The sequence below is a fragment of the Dendropsophus ebraccatus genome, chromosome 11, assembly GCF_027789765.1.
Source record: "Dendropsophus ebraccatus isolate aDenEbr1 chromosome 11, aDenEbr1.pat, whole genome shotgun sequence".
Taxonomy (NCBI): Eukaryota; Metazoa; Chordata; class Amphibia; order Anura; family Hylidae; genus Dendropsophus; species Dendropsophus ebraccatus.
Genome location: NC_091464.1, coordinates 35,512,476 through 35,537,940, shown reverse-complemented (window position 1 = coordinate 35,537,940; position 25,465 = coordinate 35,512,476). Strand labels below are relative to the sequence as shown.

At 40.9% G+C, this 25,465-nt stretch overlaps 1 protein-coding gene across 1 annotated transcript in view; it reads left to right on the top strand.

Moving 5' to 3' along the window:
• The window catches only part of IL1RAPL1 (interleukin 1 receptor accessory protein like 1), a 1,010,765-nt gene that overhangs the window by 607,801 nt on the left and 377,499 nt on the right, over nucleotides 1-25,465 (top strand). Inside the window, exon 4 of the mRNA XM_069945578.1 lies at nucleotides 15,482-15,668. Coding sequence (XP_069801679.1) covers nucleotides 15,482-15,668 — 187 coding nt within the window. The remainder of the gene's footprint in view (nucleotides 1-15,481; nucleotides 15,669-25,465) is intronic.

The window sequence follows — 25,465 nt, the reverse complement described above, 5'->3', positions numbered from 1 at the left end:
CAGAAATTGTGCAGATTGTCTATTAGTCAAATCTTGATGCCTAATACATTGTGCACCACAATAGTACACCACAGTGAATAGCCTGTCTGAATAACAGCTGTATTATTACAAAGCAGATAGGGTTCAGGCATAGAAGTATTATACAGCTGAGACCCCTTAGATTCTTTCAGTGGTGCTTTAGTACTAAAGCCCATTGGCATTCTCAGGCTATGTTCACACTACATATTAGACCGGCCGTTCTGTGACCCTGGCCGGGTCACGGAACGGCCGTTCTCTGGCCAGATCATCTCTGGATGATCTTTCAGCCGCAGAGCTCTGATGCGGGCGCATCAGCGCGCGCCCGCATCAGAGCTTCCCATAGCCCACAGTGAAGCAAGCGGCAAGAGCCGCTCACTTCACTGTGTGAACTGACAGGTCTTTCTGCGGCCGGAATTCACTGAATTCCGGCCGCAGAAAACGGACATGTCAGTTGTTTGCGGCGGCGTATGGGATCCCGGCCGGAGAGCACACAGGCATTGTTTCACCGCAGCAAAAGTACGGCTGTTGTTGCCATCGGCAACAATGGCCGTACTTTTACGTAGTGTGAACATAGCTTCATAATGTAATAGCCTGGTATGATAATGGAGGGGGAGAGAGTGGTGAGACCAAAAGTTACAGGAGATACTGTAAGGAACAGATCTCATTCAAGGGCTTCAATCATAGCTTATACTCCTCATTGCTGCTCAGTAATGTCTATTGATGTGCAGGATTCCTTCTTTTATGAGTAGTGTATGGGAGACACTATTAGGCTCATGTTCATACAATGTCATTTTGTGGCCATCTTTGTTGACGGTAGTCATTCTGACAATAAAATACTGCCACTTTTTTGATACTTAGGAACACAGATAAGGATCATGATCACAATGACGGCCATCAAAATAGATGGGCACAAAACAAGTATTGTAGGAGCATAGCCTTAATGTTTATCTCCCACAAGCAGCTTATGGGCAATTAAAAATTAGAGATAGGCCCTGCGAAGCAGATAAAGAAATTCAAAAACAGCATATCCTGAGAAGTACTATCCAATCTTTATACTCCAAATTCTATCTTTGGAGTTAGGTTGGTGTTCCCCTTTTAGTATTAGATGCTGAAATTGTTAAATTCCGCCAACATTAATATAAAGGGTATAGCCAGTATGGTTTTTAGAAAAGCTGGTTGTCAACTCCTATGGGGGCTGTTATGTAGGCTCCATTGGTTGTTAGTTCTCAGCTTTCCGAGCAATAGATAATTAGCAGGAGAAATCAATCCTAGGCTTGTTTTCACAGCATGTTGTATCAGATATTCTTTCTCTCTATCACGAGTGGCATTTCTTTGTTCATTTATTAACCCATGTCATATACTGTAACTCTGAAAAGTACAGTGCTCCATACAGGCACTGAGCTGTTGATACTCTCGCCACATTACATTTGCAGGACATATATCAAGGTCTAAACAAGTGAAAATAGGAAAAAAATAACTGTAATTTACAAGATTAAAAAAAATGTTATGTTATTCCACTTGGGATTTGTGCTGCTGTTAGCTTTCATGAAAATAAAATAAAATTGAAGGATTTCGCAATGATCCGCTGTCCCGCATTTTAGCACACCTCCATAATTATTTCCTATCAGAAATGTTATTGTTGCTTTCCTCGCTATCATATGTAATACAATAAATATAAGGTAAGACAACTTTCCCTGTCGGAATTGTTCAGTGCTTTGAAATCATATGAAATCATATTACTTTATGGCACAGGAATGTCATAGAGAGGTCTGGAGATGGAGTGGAGAATTGTTTCTCTGGTGGGCCAGGTCTGTGATTGCCTTATATTGCTTGCAGCTTGCCTTAAAGGCCAGCATGTAATGCAACATTTCTGTTTTATAGCCCCTCAGCAATAGCAATAGGAGCTGATCACCAGGGGTTAGAGAACCTAGACCAGACGCGATCTGCTGATCAATACAATGACCTCTATCTAAGAAGGAGTTGTTTTCATTCAGTAATTGAAATTTAATGTGCTGCAATATTTGAAGGTAGCGAAATGTTTATGCATGAGGTGGACACGCTTCATTTCATCAATATATCCTATCCTTTAACATATAATAGAGACATAATGTATTGCATTCATAATGAAGTAGTAAAGGGATAAAGTAAAAGACACTGGGGGGGATTGATCGAGGCTTGCATACCAGTGTCCTGGCTTAGAATAAAAAGGCCCACATTTTTGTGCGATGTGCAGATGAGTATGACAATTTCTTTTGCCCAGTTCCACTTATTTCAATTAGTAAGTGTACACGCTGCACTGACAGTAGCTCCCTGTGTACCTCATAAAGCTAAAAGCAGACTCCACTCCCCCAGGCTGTGCTGTCCTGCTCTGTAGTGAGTCTGTCCATAAGATGGCTGACATGGAGAAGCATGTGACCATGCTACCCCCCCCCCCAGGATCCTCCCACTATTGGTAACTTTCTCCCATAGAGTCTAGTCTACTGATAATAATTGTCTAAAAAGATTGCATAGCGGTATGCTTAAAAAATAAATAAATAATTAATAGAGATAAGCGAACCGGGTTCGGGTTCGAGTCCATCCGAACCCGATCGTTCAGCATTTGATTAGCTGTGTTGGCTGAACTTGGATAAAGCTCTAAGGTTGTCTGGAAAACATGGATACAGCCAATGACTATATCCATGTTTTCCACATAGCCTTAGGGCTTTATCCAACTTCAGCAGCCACCGCTAATCAAATGCCAAACGTTCGGGTTCGTATGGACTCGAACCCAAACCCGGTTCGCTTATGTCTAATAATTAACTATCTATAAACATATGGTAAGATTTATGAAACCTGTGCCTCTGGCATACTTGACGGAGAAAGTGCAGATTCTTACCTTTTCCATGGCGTATGTCAGCCCCCCAAACAACCTATTCACCTCAAGGACGGGTGGGGAGTCGGAGGGACTGAGGAAGGGTGAGGAAGAGGTGTGGTCTCCTCCTACAAATAATTTATAATGATTTACACCTGGAGCAGGTGTAGATTTGTGGGCAAGTCTGTGAAAGGTGCATGGTTGACCAGATTTACTAAGAGGCATGTGTGGCCAAGTATTTAACCCCTTCAAGACCGAGCATGATGCATAGATTTCCATGTCAAATTAGTGCAATGTTCCTCCTCGCCTTCTAAGAGCCATAGTACTTTTATTTTTCCACCTACAGGGCTAGTTGGGGTGTCATTTTTTGCACCATGATCTCTAGGCTTTAATATTATCATATCATATATCATTTAAAAAAAAAAAAATCAGCAATCTTGGTGTTTTTTTTTCCCCCGTTTACGGCGTTCACAGTGCGGGGACAAAAATGTTATATTTTAATAGATTGGACAATTCCACATGTTACGATATTAATATGTTTATTTATTTATTTTTAAATATTTTTTATAATAAGCAAGAGGGTATATTTAACTTGTATTGTTTTTTTTTATACTTTTAAAAACTTTTTTATTACACTTAAAAAAACCACTGATATTTCACAGTAAAACATGTAATCATTAGATTGCATATACTGATTTATGCTATGCCATAACATAGCATAGATCAGTGTTATCGGCGATCTATGCATAGAGCCTGCCTGAGAGCAGACTCTATCCATAGATAATTGATCGGACAGGACGGAGGTCCGTGGATTACCCCCCGTCCGTCGTTACAAGTGATTGGGACCCCCGCAGCTGATCCCTCAGTGACAGGAGCTTGTCCTGTCACTGAGTACCTTAAATGCTTCCATCGGTATAGATTGCAGCATTTAAGGGGTTAAAGGCAGGCAGCTGCAGGATGTCAGCTGCCTATCATTACCCTTGGCTCCCGGGACACTGATGGGCCACTGTCACTGCAGCGGTCCCGCACACATCAAGCCCCTTCAGTGTCAGGAACGTATACAGTATATATATTCCTACTGCATGGATTGCTGACGTTAAGGGGTTATTAAATCTCCCCCCCACCCCCCATAGAGTTTGATCACAAAATTCTAATTGTCTATGAACACCACATGAACTTACTGTATACAATGTATATATTGGACTTTATAAATATAAAGTAAGCAGTAGGGTCCTAAACTCCCACTTTTGGCCATTGCAGGGAGTCAGAATTATACCATGTTACTAGAGGTAAGCAAACCTTGGGCCATGGGTTATATCCATGTTTTCTAGGCAGTCCTCTGGCTGCATCTACCTTCTCCAGGCAGCGAACTTAAACTTTCAGCAAGTTCTCTAATCTTTACATGTTACTCTTTTGAAGCAGAGAAGTAAGGAATTTGAAAAAAGACCTCTATAAATATATAGATATTTAGATCTTAAAAAATAAACTGATACTGAAAGTAAGGTATTTGTTTAACGTATGCATCTTCTGCCAACTGGAAACAGGAGGCACGTGCAGTACTTGTATTCATGTACAATGTTATACTTAACAATTGAAAAAATCTGAAAAAAAAAATGTCTATTTTAACCCTTAGGGGACACAGCCAGTTTTCATTTTTGCGTTTTCGTTTTTCCCTCCTCGTGTATATAAGGCCATAGCGCCTGCATTTTTCCACCTAGAGACCCAAGTGAGCCCTTATTTTTTGCGCAACTAATTGTACTTTGCTATGGCAGATGTAATTTTTGTCTAAAATGTGCCGGGAAACCAGAAAAAAATTCAAAGTGTGGTGAAATTGAAAAAAAAAACGCATTTCTTTCATTTGGGGGAAATGTGTTTTTACGCCATTCACCCTGGGGTAAAACTGACTTGTTATGCATGTTCCTCAAGTTGTTACGATTAAAACGATATGTAACATGTATAACTTATATTGTATCTGATGGCCTGTAAAAAATTCAAACCGTTGTTAACAAATATACGTCACTTAAAATGGCTCCATTCCCAGGCTTATAGCGCTTTTATCCTTTGGTCTATGGGTCTGTGTGAGGTGTCATTTTTTGCGCCATGATGTGATCTTTCTATCGGTACCTTGATTGCGCATATATGACTTTTTGATCGCTTTTTATTACAATTATTCTGGATTTGATGCGACAGAAATTGCGCAATTTTGCACTTTGGGATTTTTTTGCGCTGACGCCGTTTACAGTGTGAGATCAGGAATGTGATTAATTAATAGTTTGGGCGATTACGTACGCGGCGATAGCAAACATGTTTGTTTATTAATTAATTAATTTATTTTTATTTATAAAATGGGGAAAGGGGGGTGATTCAGACTTTTATTAGGAGAGGGGGTTTTGTGTTATTAAAAATACATTTTTCTTTTACTTTACACATATACTAGAAGCCCCCCTGGGGGACTTCTAGTATATGCACTTTGATCTCTCATAGAGATCCATGCAGTATAGTTATACTGCATGAATCCATGAGATCGGTGTTCTATTACTTTTGGCTGCTGCAGCCAAAAGCAATAGAATGCCGAGCCGGGATCAGCGCCATTACGGAGCAGACCCCGGCCCGGTATGGATGCAGGGATCGCCCCCCCGCAATCGCGCCGCAGGGGGGCGATCCCCCCACTAGACCACCAGGGATGCATATCAGTAAGTATTTAGAAGCAGCTGTCAACTTTGACAGCTGCTTCTAAGTACTTAATTAGCGGGCACGGCGATCGGACCGTGCCCGCTAATAGCCGCGAGCCCGGGCTACACGCGGCACCCGGGATCGCGGCAGTTCAGAGGGTGGTCGCCGCGCGACCCCCCTCTGAACTCCCATAGCGGCACGAGGACGTTCAATAACGTCCTGGTGCAGCTATGGGTTAAGGGGACTTTAACCCCTAAATGACCTAGAACATAAGGGTATGGCCTGGCCGCCTGTCACCAGACAACCCTGATCGTACCTATACATCCTGAGTTCCTTATGTCCTATGAAGAGCGCTCCAGAGTGGATCATGCTTTATAGCAGGTGGGAGACATCTGCAGTCGGGCCCCCAGCGTTAATGACAGGGTTCAACAATAGTGCTGCAGCCAGTCATTAACCCCTTAAACGCTACTATGGCCGGGTCCCAATCACTGTGTCGGACCACCGTAGGTCTCTTACCTTCCTCTGTGCGGTCCGAACGGTGCTCTGCTCATTAAGTCTGCCACAGGAAGGCTAAATCAGCAGAGCGCCTATAACACTGATCAATGCTATTGTACATAAAAAGAAAAAAAGGAAACACAGTGGCACTGCATGTGCAGGCGGATTAACCCTCTGAGATGTGTATGTGTAAATTCACACAAATGCACACTCACCTGGTTAGGTCATACGTATTAGGCACGACTCTAATGTAGGCTTGTAGGTATGTAAGGAGGGCTGCTGCCTTCCACCTTCCGATATCCCTGGATGTGGGATCGGGACCGAAATCCAAATGACTTTGCAACAATGGTGGCGCTCAAACCTCCAGGCACAGTCACTCCACTTCAATCAAGAGCCAGAGATTTCCAGTGTTCTTGCCGACCAGATGTGTTCTTTATTGCTACGCGTTTCAAGGGTTAACCACTCTCTTCATCAGGCATCAAGAGCATGACTTCTGGCCTTCAATGAATATGGAGACAGAAGAGGGGTCAATAGAGTGGTGATGTGAACATGTGCAGAATGCTTCTAAGGAGAGCTTTTTTCCCACAAGTAAAGCCTGGGAGAGGCTCTAAACAGGTGGTTGCAGAGCTCATGTGGGGACAATGAAGTCCCTGGCTCCACCAGAGAGGTCAGAAAAAAAGCTCCAGTACTGGAAAGGCTGGGAAGGCTCCAGTAAGACTTAGGGGGAGATTTATCAAAGGGTGTAAAAATTTAGACTGGTGCAAACTTCCCCCAGCAACCAATCACAGCTTGGTTGCCGTAGCCATTTTGCACCAGTCTAAACTTTTCACCCTTTGATAAATCTCCCCCTTAGTGCTTACACATAACAGGGCCATATCTAAACCAAGAAAAAGGAGCAAAGGTGTTGGGGGGTGGGTGGGTGTTGGGAAAGGCTGAAGGTGAAGGAGCAGGGTTTAGTGGTTTCTGGGACTAATGGGAGGGTTTACGTGAGGGTCAGCAGAAGGCTGTGGGGAAAATGAAATCTGCTAGGTATAGAAGGGACCATAATAGCATTTCTGTACCAAGGAGGTCCTCCTTGGGATTAAGAGATTGTAAATACATGCAGTTGTGGGCTATGATAAAGATTATGTGTTGCCTTCCTGTAGAAATACTGTAAATGCTCTTTTTTTTTTTTTTTTTAAATAGGAATATTAGTTTCATGCCATCCCGAACCTGCCCTCTTCTCATGCTTTACAATATTATAGGAGATATAGCCTGCATTAGGGGAACCATATCAGAATGGGGGGAACACAAAATGGCAGATTGCAGATAAGTGAAAACTGGCACGTAATCTAGAGCAGAAATAACAAGAGCCTCCTAATTATTCTTCAAAAGTATCCCATGTTATACTATATAAGCAAAACAAAAAAAAAAAAACAAACATACACGAAACACACATTTACGGGGACATTTATTAAGACCGGCATACTCACAAGCCGGTCTTAACTCAGGCCCTGCCTCTTTCCCCTGGCCAAATTCCTGGCATACCTCTTAGTGAATCCGGCTGGCTGGGCGCCCAACTCTGTGCCTGGCGCAATACGCGTCCTACAATTCGGCGTAAATCTTTATAATTGAGGCGTGGGAGGAGGCCACACCTCCTCCCCACCTTGCTGCCCCAGCCCCCAAGTCCCCGTGCCTGCCCAACGGGTGAGCAGGGGATATGGCAAGCATATGCCAGATGTACAAAATTCCTTTCACATGCGACATATCATTTCTGATTATAACACAATATAGTCAAGCTGTTTTCAGTTTTGTATGATTTATGGTTAACATTCATACAGTATTTTCCAAGTACATTATCCATTTGAACTCGGTATGCGTATAAAAAACACAATTGGAAGCAGTAAAGATCTTGGGTGTGCCCACGGCAAACTGAGGGAGTTATAAGTAAGCATGCTGCTTTTAAGGTGATCCCCTGTGATTACCACTGACCCTTACATAATCTGACATTTTTATCTTTACAGACTTGAAACATGTCTAAGCGGATCTTTGAAAGTATTTTCAATAATGAATTCTGGAGATGTTAACTCTGAGGCATTGTTACTGCATTTTATATTGCTTAGGATATGATTACAGAGCAGCACATGAGACAATGGCTTTATCCAGGCAAGGGAATCTGTCGACTGTAATTCACTTTCCAAACTGCTGACACTGTTAGATAGCTGTTAGGCCAAGGAGACACATTGTACCTTGAGATGAGCGAAGAAAATCTGGCAAATGAAGATTTGCTGTGAATCGCGCTGTCAATCTGCTTCATTCTGCAAAGCAAATTCCTGTGGATTTGTTAAAGAGGATGTACCACCAGGTACATCCTCTTTAACCCGAACCCACTGATCGAACGGCACCGGCACGAGGAAGCCGGTGCCGCGGTCCGTTTTTCAGACCAAGGCCCGGTTTTCGTGCACGGCACCTTTCTATGCACCGGAACCGGCCGGTGCTCAAGCACTGTAGGTAGACCGGCCCTCCCCCAGTGGGAGGGAATTCCCTCCCCTGTTTGACGCGGCTCTCTTAGAATGAACAGAGCCGCGTCATACAGGGGAGGGAATTCCCTCCCACTGGGGGCGGGCCGGCCTACCTACAGTGCTTGAGCACCATCCGGTTCCGGTGCATAGAACGGCGCCGTGCACGGGAACCGGGCCTCGGTCCGAAAAACGGACCACGGCACTGGCTTCCCCGTGCCGGCGCTGTTCGATCGGTGGGTTCAGGTTAAAGAGGATGTACCTGGTGGTACATCCTCTTTAAGTAAATTCGCAAAAAAAATGAAATGGAGGCTACACATGCTGTCTGGAGCATCACTGGGTAGGAGAAAGGGATTAACCATAATCTCTAGTGCCAGTCCAATTAGCTGCAAGCCCCTTTGTGATGTCAGCACCTCCCCCTCTATATAAGGAGGTTCGGTAATGGAGATGGCCAGTGTGGTGTGTGTAGAGAAGAAAGCAGGATGGCATCAGGTAGTTAGAGCAAAGCAGGGAGAGACTAACAGAGTGATATAGGGACAGAAAGGAGAAGAATGGGGGAATTTAGATGATTGACTCGCTGGTTGACTTTTTTTTTTTCTCGGTTTTTGACACTTTTATAACAACATGCTTTAACATGCTTCTGTAATAGTCCCAGTCCTGTTGCTACTATAGTTTTGTCTGTTTTAAAGAAAGTTGTTAAGATTCGATTGGCAAATTTTAACGAGTTTGGCCAGAAATTTGCAAAGCTCGTGAAATACATTTCCAGTTGCTTTGCTAACCTCTAATTGTACCCATTATATATCCAGCTGTACTTCCAGGAGGTGAGGATATGTTTTTATTCTATAGTACAAAAAGTCAAAGAGGCTTTCCTTAACTTCTGAAGTGCAGCAAGCTACTGTATAACAACTCCTTACTCCTCTCTCCCACACATGAACCTGCTTGGGATTCAGCTTACAAGTTGTCAATTATGCAGGGAAAGGGGAGAGATGAGGAATAACTTGCAGCTATTATACAGCTTGGAAAGCCTCTTTGACTCTTTGTTCAAGAGAATAAAAGCATTTTTATATCTTCTGGAAGCACATATGTGAAAGCACAGATATATGTGGAAGCACAGATATATGAAAGATACCATGTGTCTACTTGTCCTAACAGTTAACAGTGTTAGCAGTTTGAAACGTGAATTACAGATAACAGATTCCCCATCACGCACCCGATTCAGGCATGTGCCAGATATAGATTTCTTGCAGCAGCGCAGTTGATGCTGTCAAGAAAACCTGCTGTTGTGCTCGCGTTGCTCTGCCGCCGTGCAGCTGATACAGGTATGGACCGGATATGGATTTCTTCCAGCAGTGCAGTTGATTGCATTGTATATAGAGATGAGTGAACCTCAAGCATGCTCGAGTCTATCCGAACCCGAGCATTCGGCATAGCGGGGGCTGCTGAACTTAAATAAAGCCCTAAGGCTACAGTATGTGGAAAACATATCCATGTATTAATATTTTCCAGACAGCTTAAAGGGGTAGTGCGGCGGTAAAGAATTATTCACAGAATAACACACATTACAAAGTTATACAACTTTGTAATGTATTTTATGTCTGTGAATGGCCCCCTTCCCCATTGGCTGCTCAGCCGCGATTGGCTGAGCCAAACTGTGCTGAGCCGATGACACGGCAGAGGGCGGCCGGCACCCAGGACGGTCGGAGAGATTTGGCCCGGCCGTCCGAAGATGCCTTCACTGACTGAAGATCGGAGACGAGTCGGCACCCCTGCTATTCCGAATGCTCGGGTTCGGATAGACTCGAGCATGCTCGAGGTTCGCTCATCTTTAATTGTATACTATCTGGAGGTTGGAGGTTTTTTGACATTGTATTCTGCCGTCCACTAAAGAATGCAGTTACCCTTTAATATGTGTATAATCCAATCAATTGCGCTGCTGGAAGAAATCCATATCCGGCGTGTGACTGCATCGGCGGCAGAGTGGCGGCAGGTTTTTTGACAGTTTATGCAAGAAATCCATATAAGGCGTCCGATGCCTGCATCAGGTGTGTGGCGGGTAAGTGGTGGGAGTGCAGAAGCAGGTTTTTTTTATAGTGTATCCTGCTGCCCCCTAAATATTGTAGCTAGCCTTTAAAAAGTATTGTGACAGGGAGCAAGGTGTTAAAAACAGATGAATATAAGGAAACAAAAATGGTGACATTTATCAAGCAGTTCTACAGAAGGAATATTTTTCATTGCCCATGACAACCAATCACAGCTCAGCTTCTTTTTTACCAGAGCTCATGAATATTTGAAACCTGAGCTTTGACTAGTTGCTATGGAAAATAAAGAAGATTCTTACTTCAGGGAATGGATTTATGTACCTCTAAATAACTTCTGGCTACAGGTAGACTGGCAGGGAACTTTTGAGAATGGTGTAGGAGATGCTGGTATTGATAAATTCTCCTCCCCCCATTATGTGTGGGGAGAAAACCTGCTGTGTAGAGCAATCATCATCAGCAGCTCTGGATAGGGAACCAGCAGGAGTGCTATGGGAGGGGGGAGTAAGCAGGGTGGAAAGGCTGTGATGGAAATCTTAGGGAAAGCAATGCATTCTGGGTATTGTAGTATTGAGCAGCTGATCAACTAGGTTTCAAAAGGATTATGTGCCATAGGAAGAGACCTAAAAAAAAAACAAAAAAAAACAAATGGGGTTTTTTGGTGATTTTTGGTGGTTTCAAAACTGAAGGAGACAGGTATATGCTTCTTCAGTATTTTTATTAATTTATTACTAGACCCCTTTAACTACAAATTAAAAAAAGTCTACATAAAGTAAATTACATATTAGATTAAAATATATTAACTTAATAAGTTTCTTCAATTAACAATACTTTTTTTTCTTGAAACAGTAAAAAAAAAACAGTCAGGTTCATTTTGGGTTATAATGTTACCATATACACAATATTTTACCAAGTCCGCCAATGTATGCACACTTAACTGTGCACATCAGAACTTGTCCCGATAGATGGTTAATCTACAGTCAGTTCACAGATCTCTGTAAAATAGAGAGAGTACTCTAAATGCCTTATTACTCTCAGCAGGTTCCACTTTCAACCTATTAGGGGTCAGGTGAATTTAGAGAACAGTTTGAGGAAATTTCAGTCTTTTATGTAGCTCTCACACAGAGGGCCCAAACTTCCATATTGTGAACCAGACTGCATAGAGGCCGCATGGCAAATTAATGATGTCAGAGTACAGTTTATGTCCTAGAACATGAAAAGCAAAGTAGACAAAGAACTGAGCTTAATGTTAATGCTTTTTATGGTGCTATTTTCTTAGGAACTTAATAATACAGAATATAATAGCAACCTTGCAAGTTTTATGCGTACAATGCAAGGTACAACTATGACGTTATACAAATCAGCTCATGTGGGGGATTGTAAAGTTTTATGTAACTGCTCTGTTTATAAATTTCTTGTACAGATTGTGTCCTTTCTTTTGTATATGATTCTTTATTTTTAAATCCACAAACTTTATTGAACAATTATGTATCACAATAAATCCCCATATCTTAAAAAAAAAACAAAAAAACTTGTGGGCAGTGAGCTTTCCCCAAGTCGATCCATTACTCATTAGCCGTTATCGCTCCTTCTTTATAACTTAAATACCACCATTCTCCCAATTCAAATTTCGAACTTCAAAGGGACAAATCTGGACGCTCAAAGCTCCCAATCCATTTCCCTTCCTCTCTCAACTCCTCGAGGCATTCCCTCCTCCACGACACGATCCATTTATCACATCAACCTCCATTCTATTTCCATTTCAATATAGAGGACTGTATCCCTTCCAGGAGAGGAGCATGCTAATTCACCATCAACCCTTTTGTGTGTACTCTTATCTATGTAGAGGTTGACACCTCTTTTATATACCACTCTAATATGTAATTAGGAACCTGTTCCTCCTACTTGACCCCCTTTCCAGAGGGATGCCCTTGGTGCCCCTGGTTCCTGCCACTTAAGATCAATTTACCAAAGATACCCCAGGGTGTTCTGTAGCCATATATAAAGAACAATCCAAGTATAGCAACAACAGCAGCACAGGAGAAATGCAAAGAAATTGATGTAGTGCTCGCCTCACCAAACTGGACCCAGGTTCGTGTCAATCCAGAGAATGTAGCAACAGACAGCACTTCAAATCAAGGAGTGTTTTATTTTCACCAGAGTGCGACGTTTCGGCTCAACAATAGCAGCCTTTCTCATCACTGCTTGAGAAAGGCTGCTATTGTTGAGCAGAAACGTCGCACTCTGGTGAAAATAAAACACTCCTTGATTTGAAAGTGCTGTCTTTTCCATATATAAAAAACACATACACCTTCAGGTCACCCATCCTTTATATATTTTATATATTATATATGTGTCCTTTGTTAACTCATCTTTAGAGTAAATGGGACGTTTACTAGTGCAAATAGACCATGATGATAAATTACTGAATGATTTACTGTGATAAATCTGTCTCATTGTTAGAGGCATATCTATCAAGACACAGAAAGTTGCACAAAGCCCCAGCTTATGAAAAAATTATCTGACTTTTTGTCATTTTTTGTCCTGTCACCATGTAGGAGTCGAGGGGGAACTGCTCTGCGTGGGGGAAAATGGCTCTATTCATTCCTATGTAAGGTGCTGGAAACAGCCGAGTAAGCTGGAAGAAAACTGTACTCGGGTCTCTTCGGTGGCTCTATAGGAATGAAAGAGCTGCGGGTCACATGCCGTACCGACGTCTCTATTCATTACCCAGAAGCCAGGGCACAATATAGATATTACTAGGAGGAGGGGGGTACAGAGGTCAGACCCCTGTAATCTCTTACTTTTTCCCTATCCACAGGATAGGGAGCAAGAAAATTTTCTTTTGGAATACCCCTTTAATCATATACCTTCCTGTACAAAATATAGAAACAAGAGGGTGCTTCCTAGTGCAATACAATCAGCAAATGTGAGCACACACAAAATTTGAAATGAATTGACCTAGTCGAGTTGTGCAGAAACAACTCTATAGAAGTGTGTTGTGGTATACATAAGTCACCGCAGGTCAAAGGAAGAGGGATCACCACCAGTGTTCACTGGTGTCAGGAATATGTAAGACAGAACTGCTCAATCCAGATCTATCATGCCACTTGATTCTCTGTGAAATCCCAGGCACAGGTGAACAGTTGTCACAGTCCGTGATAGATGCAGTAGAGATGGACCATCCATTCAGGAGCACAAATAATTTATTAACAAGTGCAACGCGTTTCGGCACCCACATATAACAGAGCTTTTCTCAAGCATGTCATAACAAAGTACCACTTAGGTCTGGATTAAGCCGTTCTGTCTTACATATTCCTGTACAAAATAGTGCATACTTACCACCCCTGTTATTCCCAGCTTTCAATTCCTGCTATTCTCTTTTCCTAATCCTTACGATAACATCCCATTTAGCCAATTACTGTCCTGAGAATAAGAAAAGGACATAATCAGAAGAAGCAGGAACAGAAGTGCAGTGGGAACTGAAAGGTCTCACAGCAGGAACAGCAGGGGAGTGGGAGGAATACCTATTATTATTTTTTATGCATGGGGAATCATTGGATTAATTGTAACATTTGACCAAAAATCCATTTTAAGCTGTAGAAAACAGCCAATGGTTGTAGCTCCAAAAATATGGTAAAGTTGGATATTTTATTCTAACCTGAAGTGATGTAAGCAGTGGACTATTAGGCATTCACTATGTTACATGAAAATGCATGGTATTAATGATGTGCCTTAAGTGTTTCATCAGAATACCTCTTTGAGACGGTACATACTAGCAAAGATCCTCAATATTTCCATGCTACCTATGAATTTGAATGGTACCTTTTATACTAGCCTTAGAATGATTGATGTTATTCAGAGAAGTATCTGTTCTATAAGGGTTGGGAAATGTGACATGTGGTATATGAAAACCCAACATACCTTTAAAGAACTTACTGAAAACCATACTAATATAATACAATAAAGATTCCATGTAATAAAAAGGGGGAAATAATTACAAATGTTACAGACATGGGGCTTTCCTGAACATAAAAGATCAGTAAGGGTCAAACTTGATACACCATGACATACTTTGTAGCCAAGCTGTTTCATTGTGTTTTACATTTTACGATTCCATAGATTTCTATTCTTTGAATCATGTGCTTTGACAGCTTGTAAGTCCTGCCTATTATATCTTTTATTGTCCACCAGGCAGCTTGTTGCACTTCATAAATGGTTTTGCAAATGCATACTGCTGCATGAAAGCTAAAAAACAAAACAAAAACATAATGGTAAAAAAATAAGAAAACAATGGGTTAAAAGAAAAGATAAAGGATCAACAATAATCCGACAAAAGTTTTAAAACACACAAGAATAAAACAAGGCAGGCAATAATAAAAAAAAAAACCCTGAAAGGTCACCTAGGGAGAGAGTTAGTAATATGTATCATTTCTACAATAGGCATCTTACGGAATGAAAGTCACTTTCTAATCCACTCAAAGAAATAAATACTATGGCCTTTTAAAATCTCGGCTAATACTAATTAATCTGGTTTGCAAAAACGGAAGCTATTGTTTCTGAGGCATTCTTTGCATCTGTTGGTTATAAAAATAGGACGACATTCTTGTACAGCTGTAATCACTTGCACAGCCTCGTTGCTTAGGCATTATTAGCTCAGGACAGAAAATAAACAGATTTGACAGAATTGTGCATAATTTCTGATTTGAGATGAATAATTTTTTCGAGGTATGAAATTACTGTATTCATCTCATGATCTCTTGGCCCCCTCAGGCATGGTTGACATTTATACACACACAAAAGTGCTAACATGTAGAGAAACTTGCATACTACAGTAATGCCTCTCCTGAAAATATTCCTGGGTATTTCTAAATTATTTTCTATATTTATGTTTTTGGTTTTTTTTACAGGAATTCCACATACTGCATGAAAGTTTCTATATCCTTGGCAGTAGGGGACAATGACACTGGATTTTGCTATAACTCCAAAATGAAATACTTTGAAAAAGCTGAACTTAGCAAAAGCAAAGAAATCCTATGCCCAGAAATAGAAGATTTCATTATGCCATACAGGGAGCCAGAAATCAAGTGGTACAAGGTACAGTACAAGATATATTTGTGTTCCATTTAAGTATAAATTTAGTGCTATAAGTTGTACACTCAGCATTGTATGACAAAATGTCCAGGTTATAAAAATGATATATGTGGGTTTTAAGGTTGTCAGACTTTATTATTCAGCTATGACTGATATGAATGATCAGTATTTTTCTGATGGATCTATAGGAAACCTAACATATCCTGTTGAACCCCAATCTGATTTCTGGTATTTTTGATTGCAGGAATATTGCTGCATAATATCCTATCTGTGCTATCCGAATAAAGGAAAAAGAGAAAACATAATTGTAAAAGGGAAGGCTCAAATATTAAATTTTTAATAGAAAATAGCAATGAGGTATAAACAGATAATTACTAGGGATGAGCTAAACAAATCCAGATAATTACAAGGGATGAGCTAAACAAATCCAGCAAAGCTGAAAAGTTTGCAAAAATTCTCTTAGTTGACAAAGTAAATTTTTGCACACTTTGCTTTTAAAAAGTCTTTTAAAAAATTATATGCACCTGTCTGTGCTCCCCCTGGTGTCTTCTTCTTTGTCTCAGTGCCTCCAACCAGCTCAGCCTATTACTCACTGAGATGGGAGATCTCTGAGACCAGTGATTGGCTGAGAAGACTGTCAATCTCCAGACAAGAGTCACAGCCTGCTCAGCCAATGATGCCTGCGATAAACATATATCTATCCTAAGATAATAAGAAGGGAAATACTAAAAGGGCAGTGAACGGACCCAGTTGTCTTTTTATTTGCCATCAATCTTCTATATTTCTATGTTAATCACTGGCTGTGGCGCTGTCCCGTCTCAGTCAGTCACTGATTGGCAAAGCGGGCTGTCACTCTCATCTCTGGAGTGAGTACTTGCTCAGCCAATTAGTGAATGACTGAGACAGGACAGTGCAGGGGCTAGTGATTGACTGAGTTGCCTATTGTGTTTTGAGAGTAAAAACCCACTCAGCCAATCACTGGCGACTGAGCTGTCCCGTCTCAGTCAGTAATTGGTTAACCCATAGCTGCACCAGGACGTTACTGAACGTCCTCGTGCCGCTACGGGAGTTCAGAGGGGGGTCGCGCGGCGACCCCCCTCTGAACTGCCGTGATCCCGGGTGCCGCGTGTAGCCCAGGATCACGGCTATTAGCGGGCACGGTCCGATCGCCGTGCCCGCTAATTAAGTACTTAGAAGCAGCTGTCAAAGTTGACAGCTGCTTCTAAATACTTGCTCATCTCCATCCCTGGTGGTCTAGTGGGGGGATCGCCCCCCTGCGGCGCGATTGCAGGGGGGCGATCCCCGCATCCATCCCGGGCTGGGGTCTGCGCCGTAATGGCGCTGATCCCGGCTCGGCATTCTATTGCTTTTGGATGCAGCAGCCAAAAGCAATAGAACACTGATCTCATGGATTCATGCAGTATAACTATACTGCATGGATCTCTATGAGAGATCAGAGTGCATATACTAGAAGTCCCCCAGGGGGGCTTCTAGTATATGTGTAAAGTAAAAGAAAATTTTTTAATAACACAAAATCCCCTCCCCTAATAAAAGTCTGAATCACCCCCCTTTCCCCATTTTATAAATAAAAATAAATAAATAAATAAATAAACAAACATGTTTGCTATCGCCGCGTGCGTAATCGCCCAAACTATTAATTAATCACATTCCCATTCAAACACGGTAAACAGCGTCAGCGCAAAAAAATCCCAAAGTGCAAAATTGTGCATTTTTGGTCGCATCAAATCCAGAATAATTGTAATAAAAAGCGATCAAAAAGTCGTATATGTGCAGTCAAGGTACCGATAGAAAGATCACATCATGGCGCAGAAAATTACACCTCACACAGACCCATATACCAAAGGATAAAAGCGCTATAAGCCTGGGAATGGAGCGATTTTAAGGAACATATATTTTCTTTAAAAGGTTTTAATTTTTTACAAGCCATCAAATCAAATAAAAGTTATACATGTTACATATCGTTGTAACAACTTAAGGAACATATATAACAAGTCAGTTTTACCCTAGGGCGAACGAAGTAAAAACAAACCCCCTCAAATTAAAAAAAAAACAAAACATTTTTTTTTTTTCAATTTCACCACACAAATAATTTTTTTCTGGTTTCCCGGCACATTTTAGGCAAAAATTACATCTGCCATAGCAAAGTACAATTAGTTGCGCAAAAAATAAGGGCTCATTTGGGTCTCTAGGTGGAAAAATGCAGGTGCTATGGCCTTATAGACACGAGGAGGGAAAAACAAAAACGCAAAAATGAAAACTGGCTGTGTCCCCTAAGGGTTAAACGAGTTGGTGGCATGAGTACACAGAAGAAGACCCCAGGAAAAAGCAGACAAGTCATAATGTTAGCTTAGAGAAGCTAAAGATGACTAAAGCCTTCTGCTTCCCAGTGCTGAAACTCCCCTCTGTGTCTCAGAAGGGATACTTTCAAGATGTGGAATGAGAAAAACCCGGAAACAGCAGGCTTTAGCCATCTTCTCTTCCCCTGACAACCACTTTAACATTTTGTACTAAATAACTTTAAAAAAAAGGGGTTATACATTTTTTTTATATTTTTGTTTTTATATTTTTTCCTCTATAAAAGGATTGCTATGTAACTACTTTATTTAAATGTATAATATATGTTATTGTTAGGCTGTAAAGAGAGCTCTAAAATACTTTCTAACTTCCTACAGCTGATTGCATGGGATTTATCAAGTTCACAAACAGGTCACCAAGAAACACAGGGAGGCCCCTTCGGACATGCTGTGTTCACTATTGACCATAGTGATTAGAGAATTAAAGGGGTTATCCAGCGCTACAAAAACATGGCCACTTTCTTTCAGAGACAGCACGACTCTTGTCTCCAGTTCAGGTGCGGTTTGCAATTAAGCCCAAGCTGGAGACAAGAGTGGGTCTGTCTCTGGAAGAAAGTGGCCATGTTTTTGTAGAGCTGGATAACCCCTGGATCTGGATCTGAAATTCCTCAAATGCTGGCTATCACAGGCAATAAATTATTTAAAATCTATGCTCCCAGTCAAGGGCAACATGTGACATCTACTGTATGCAGGGCTCATTTATAAATGGTGGCATATTAGGGTTCTAAAAGGGGTTGTTAATTTTATAGCGGCTCAGCCCCCATCCACTTGAAGTAAACCCTAATCATTTATTAGTTTTATTGTTGTTATTATTATTATTATTATTATTATTATTATTATTATTAGTGGTAGTAGTATTTATAAAAATCTATTATATATATATATATATATATATATATATATATATATATATATATATAGTGATTGTTATCATCTCCTGGTAATTATACAGTCTCTGTCATCGCCAGCATTTTCAGTTTTTTGATTGTTTCCTTTTAACTTGTTGCTGGTCAACCACATTCTCTTCATTCCTTCTAAGCATAATTATCTTTTCCTTTCATGCATTAATAGACTATAATAGTCTAGTAATTGGTTCATGGTATTGCTGCATTTTTATATAGCACTTGTTTGCTGTAATAAAGTAAAAAGTGCAACAAAAACCGCAACTAAATTCTGACACTTTTATATTGCCTGTGAGAGATAAAATCCCAAGTCATTTCACAGTTTAAAAGGGATTCATGCCTGTAATGTTTGCTCCAAGAGAAAGTAACAACTGGAAAATATTTACTTTTCATAGAGAAAATATAGAATTGCCATCATATAAGATGCACATACACTAGACTCAGGTGTGTGTATATATATATATATATATATATATATTCATTATGCTACTGGAAAACCTTTGCCATCTGAATTTTTTTTTATCTATTGTGATAGTTAATAAGAAAATATACAATTGAGCAAGGTCATTGCAATATAAAATCAGTCTTTTTATTCTTCACTACCCAATATAGAGCCCTTAATAGGACATTTTTGAATAGAGATATCTGTTTACTTGTTTATAGAGGGGAATCAGACACATGTCAAAACCGATAGCATTGTGAAGTTTGGTGAAATATAACCTGTGATTGTCCTGTCTCTCATTCTAAATCCTTATCGTAATTGTTATGAGATAACACCAGTCTTCCAGGCTTTTATGCCACTTGCCCAAAGCGGGACCAATGCTTGGTAAAAATGTGATAAAAACTTATCCTTACTAGGCATTCTAAAACATGAAGATGATAAATATCAGTTTCCTTGAGCTTTACTCTGCTGAACATTAGAAATCACATAAACCGAAGGCTGGAAAAAAAATATTAATACTAAGAGTAGTTTGCTTCCTTGTATATGTGGACACATGTAAACCAGGCAGCCTGATGCCAACTAAGACCATGTTCACATGGTGTAAGAGACCGTCCGTTACGTAACCCAGCCGGGCAGGGGCGGATTAACTTTACCATAGGCCCCGGGCTGTTCACCAAGCCTGGGCCCCCCCACCCCACTGTAACTATGGAAGCACTAGCCTGGCGTTCATAGTACAGGATAGATAATGTCATGATGTCCTGATTTGTGCAAAATTGCCATAAAAAAACAGTGATTTTTTGCAAATCATGGCAGAAGTGTAGCCAGGAGACAGTACACCACTAAAAGTATAAGTCTTTTTGGGTGGTCATGGGCCCCCCAGGAGCTTAGGGCCACGGGCTGACGCCCAAAACGCCCCTATTACAATCCACTACTGCAGCCGGGTCACGGAGTGGCCAGTCTCTGAAAAGTACTGCTAAAGTACTGAAAGTACTGAAACGTACTGCAGTACCAGCCGGATGATCTTTCCTGCCTCAGGGTTCTGTTGCGGGCGAATCCATGCGCACCCGCATCAGAACTCTCCACTACACACTACTGAGTGTGCGGCCACAGCCGCTTGCTCAATAGTGTTCACTGACATGGTTTTCTATGGCCGCTATTTACTAAATAGCGGCCGCAGAAAAGTGACATGTCAGTTCTTTGTGGCGCCGCGAGGGATCCCGGCCGGAGTCCCATACAAAGCAAGGTAACGCATGTTCTCGTACAGAGTACGGCCATTGTTCCGATTGCAACAACGCCCGTACTTTTACAAAAACATACGGTGTGTGAACATAGCCTAAGGCAGCATTCACACGTTCCATTCAAATGAATGGAGCCATTCACACGATCCGTGCCGTGGCCCCCACTGTGATCAACACAACAGAAAAAGTAGGACATGTCCTAGTGCAGATTGCGGCATGCAAATTCTCTGCCTAATTAAAAGTCAATGCCATAGTTATTAAGTGGCAGCCCAGTCATGTCTTTTTACTGGCATTTATGATCTAACCTTGACAGCTGGACAACCCCTATAAGCCCCTATGACACTCTTAATTTCTTTTTAGATTAGTGTCCTGAACTGTTTATTGTTTGACTGCCTAATATCAGAATCATCTGCCAAATCGGAGAGAATTACCAATCTGTTTATAGAGTTCTTGCCCCTTATCATGTTATCGTCAATAGATAGCACCACAGGGCAAGCACCTTTCCTTTCTGCAAGGGACCTACTTAACATATCTCATATAAATCACAGAACAGATTGCCTTTAAGTCTCTACTTGCCTTTTAGCACTCTTCTAAACAAGAATCTTCACCACCCCAGCCTTACTTAGCTCTTAACACCACATAACTAGCTAAGAAAGTTATGCTACTAAAGGGGAACTCCAGGTAGAGTTAAAAAAAATGAAACTTCTGCAGAAGCAAAACACGTTACTTACATAATACTAAGTCTGAACACCGACAAAATAACACAGGGGGTGTAGCGTGTTTGTCTTGGGAGTCGCTTTACTCCCTATTCAATATCATATGCATACAAATCCAACACGGTGAGGCACCGTCCATTCATTTTCAAAATTTTCTGAAATTCTAAATTTTCAAATAAGTTCACAAACTTGGTACAAGTATAACAAAACTTTTTCAGTGCAAAATAAACTCACACCACCCCGAGTGCGGACACTTTTAAGGGAGTTCCGTCTTCACGCCTTGCATCTGCGCTCCTGGTCTTCCAGTGTCTTTTAGGCTGAGACCTCCGTGGTGAAGGAGAGGCCTGTAGCTGGCGTAGTAACGCTATGTTTTGGAGGAATCGCTCCTCCTTTCTCAAGCGCTTGAGAAAGGAGAAGCGATTCCTCCGAAAAGTAGCGTGATGTCTCAGCCTAAAAGACACTGGAAGACCAGGAGCGCCGATGCAAGGCATATAGACGGAACTCCTTTAAAAGTGTCTGCACTCGAGGTGGTGTGAGTTTATTTTGCACTGAAAAAGTTTTGTTATACTTGTACCAAGTTTGTGAACTTATTTAGAAAAAGTAAAAATGCAAAAGAAAATTAATGGACAGTGCCTCGCCGTGTTTGATTTGTATGCATACATTACTTACATATCCATCCCAGTTTTGAAACTACCAAAAATCTTTTTGTTTTGTATTGTGTTTCTGTACTTCCTGGTTGAGCAGTTCCCAGCAGTACTGGTTCCAGAATGCATTTCTTTTCCTCAGCTGTTCATCACAGTCCTTGCTGCACCTGCTTCTGGTAAATCACTCAGGGATTTGGGGGATTCAGCCAAGCCTCCTGTGACATCACACCCTTTCCCTGTCTGCATAATCAGCCTGTGCTCAGCAAACACACACAATGTGAATGCAGATGTGTAATCAGCCGATTACAGGACCAAGAGTCGAATCCACACTAGATATAATAAGCGCAGGAGTATTCAGATTTGCACACAACGGTGCAACCAGGGATCATCCAGAGGTAGATTGCATAGTAAACATATACTCTTTATTGTAAAAAAAATAGGGTAAGTGTAGACGGCACTGTGCGGCAATGAGCTCCAGTGGGTGCACAGCCTTCAGGAGTCAGAACCAAGCTCCACAAAGATCCATATACACGTAAACATATACAATAAAGAGTATAAAGCGATAAGGCGGCACTCCAGGAATAGCGAATAATAAAGTGAATTTATTCACCCATAATGTGCGGTACAACGTTTCAGTTTCTCGACTTTTCACCTTTTTCAAGCAACACCGCACATTATGGGTGAATAAATTCACTTTATTATTCACTATTCCTGGAGTGCCGCCTTATCGCTTTATACTCTTTATTGTATATGTTTACTATGCAATCTACTTCTGGATGATCCCTGGTTGCACCGTTGTGTGCAAATCTGAATACTCCTGCGCTTATTATACCTGGTGTGGATTCGACTCTTAGTCCTGTAATCGGCTGATTACACATCTGCATTTGCTTCTCCCACCATTGGTGGTGACGTCCCCCAGTACAGCTGCGGAGTACACTCCTTTATGCTACATATAGAGTTGTGCCTAAATTTTTCACAACCTATAAAGGTGAGTGGATCCCTGTAAGACCCTGCTACCATTTACCTAGTTATCTTTTATCACACGAGGAAGAGACAGAGGCATGGAAGATTTGTCTACTAAAGTGGGGGAGCACTGGGAGCAGGAGACAATGTGAATAGGCATAGAGGCCATTTTTCTTCACTTCCTGGATTTCAATCAGCTACCAGCTGTATAACTTTTAATGTACATTTAATAGAAAACACATTTTCCTTATGTGGAGTTCCCATTTAAACAGAAACCTATATAAACCCTTGATATCTCTGCCTTTCAGCACCAACCGTAGTTAAAGGGGCACAATCACAATCTTTTAATTTTTTTTTTTTAAAAGAAATCAACAGGGGTTGTGATTAGAGATGAGCAATGCGAATCTGACGAATTCCGATTCGCAGCAAATCGGGTGTTTAATTCGCCTCATTGCAATTTGCGAATTTGCCATATTTGCACATGTTAGCTTATACTTACACAGTTGCGAATATTACGCAGTTGTGTACATGACGAGATAAACGTTCACATGTTTAGAAAATGATTGTTATAACCATTCTGATCATTACAATAATTGTTCGTATTGGCAAACATAAAACAATTAGCACTTTTGTACAAACATACAAACATTTATGAACATGTTCGCTCGCCACAATTTTTTATAAAATTCTTTTTTATGCAATTCACAAATTCGTACGAATATTCACGAACTTTGTGAAATGAATTTCCGAGTGATTTGCTCATCTCTAGTTTTGATCCCTAGCAGTTTTGCAATATACTTGCTTTAATTTTTTTTTATGTTTAAATCAACTTATACATAGGGCTAAATTGTGGTCCATGCTCCCTCCATACTGATATTTGGTCTTTTCTCTGTTTAAAAAAAGAGACTAAACACAAGCAACCCCAGTCCTTTGAGTGCTAATGCAGGGAAATACATATGTTCATCATACAGGTTGTATATGAACTGAAGGCAATTAACTTAGCCTAATTATATTATTAACTTTTGCTAATTATTTTTTCAACATGCATACTTACCCGAAGAAAATGCTCTACCAACTATTCAGTCAGTATAATGTTACTGTGTTTTGGTGCTGTGTGACAAGAGAGCTGACCATTCAATGCAAGCACCCCAGGAATCTCTGCTACTGAATGTGGACACACAGCAGCTGTATACATGTGAAATGAAGACTTATATCACTCTGTGCACACTCAGAAATGGCTGTCAATCAATACCAAGCGATGTCTGTTAGTGTGCAAAGGACTGGGACTTCATGAATCTGGTCTCTTTTTTTGACTAAAAAGACTAAATATCAGCACGGAGAAAGCATGGATCGTAGTTTGATAGGATGGGAGATACCTAGTGACTAGGTGTTTAACGTTGATTTAACCTCTTAAGGACGCATGATGTAACAGTACGTCATGCATCCTCTAGGGGAGTTCAGAGAGGGGTTGCACCGCAGCCATGCTCTGAACTGCCGTGATTCCCACTGCTATCTGCAGCACGGGACTGTGGCTATAAGCGGGAGTGGGCGATCGCCATTTGTACTAATTAAGACCGTTAGATGCAGCTGTCAAACATGACAGCTGCATCTAAAAGTCTTCTCTGCAGCCCATCCCTGGTGTGTAGTGATGGGATCCCTTCACCCTACCGGGTCTGGCCTCAGCGTCGGAATGACGCTGATCCTGACTCAGTATTTTATTGCAATGGTCTGCAGCAGAGCACCGATCTCATGGATCGGTGCTGTGTAATACAGCTACACTGATCTCTATGATCTCTTAGATCAGTGTAGTTGTATTAGAAGTCCCCCAGGGGGACTTCTAATTACTGTATAAGTAAAAAAAAAAATTTTTCATTAATAAAAAAAAAACCTCCCCCAATTAAAAGTCTGAATCACCCCCCTTTTCCCATTTTATAATTAAAAATAAATAAATAAACATGTTTGGTTTCATCGCGTGCGTATTCGCGCATATAAGTGCAAAAACCTGCCAAAGTTCAAATATCCAGAAAAATAGTAATAAATAGCGATCAAAAAGTCGCATATATTGTATGCAGTCAAGGTACCAATAGAAAAAACACATTATGGTGCAAAAAATTACACCTCAGCCAGCCCCATAGACCAAAGGATAAAAGCATTATAAGCATAGTCATAGAGTGATTTTAAGGAACTTTTTTTTTCTGTAAAAAGTTTTATTTTTTTAAAAGCCATCAAATAATATAAATGATATGCAAGTTGCATATCGTTTTAATCATATCAACTTGAGGAACATGTATAACATGTCAGTTTTTCCATAGGACCAAAGGGGTAATAATAAAGCCCCCCCCCCCCCCTCCAAGGGGAAAAAAAAAAATTGATTTTTTTTTTTTTTTTTTTCAATTTCACAGCGCATATAATTTTTTTCTGGTCTTGCAGTATATTGTATGCACAAAGTAATTCTGCTATTGCAAAGTACAATTAGTAAGGGAAAAAATAAAGGTCATGTGGGTTTCTACGTGAAAAAAT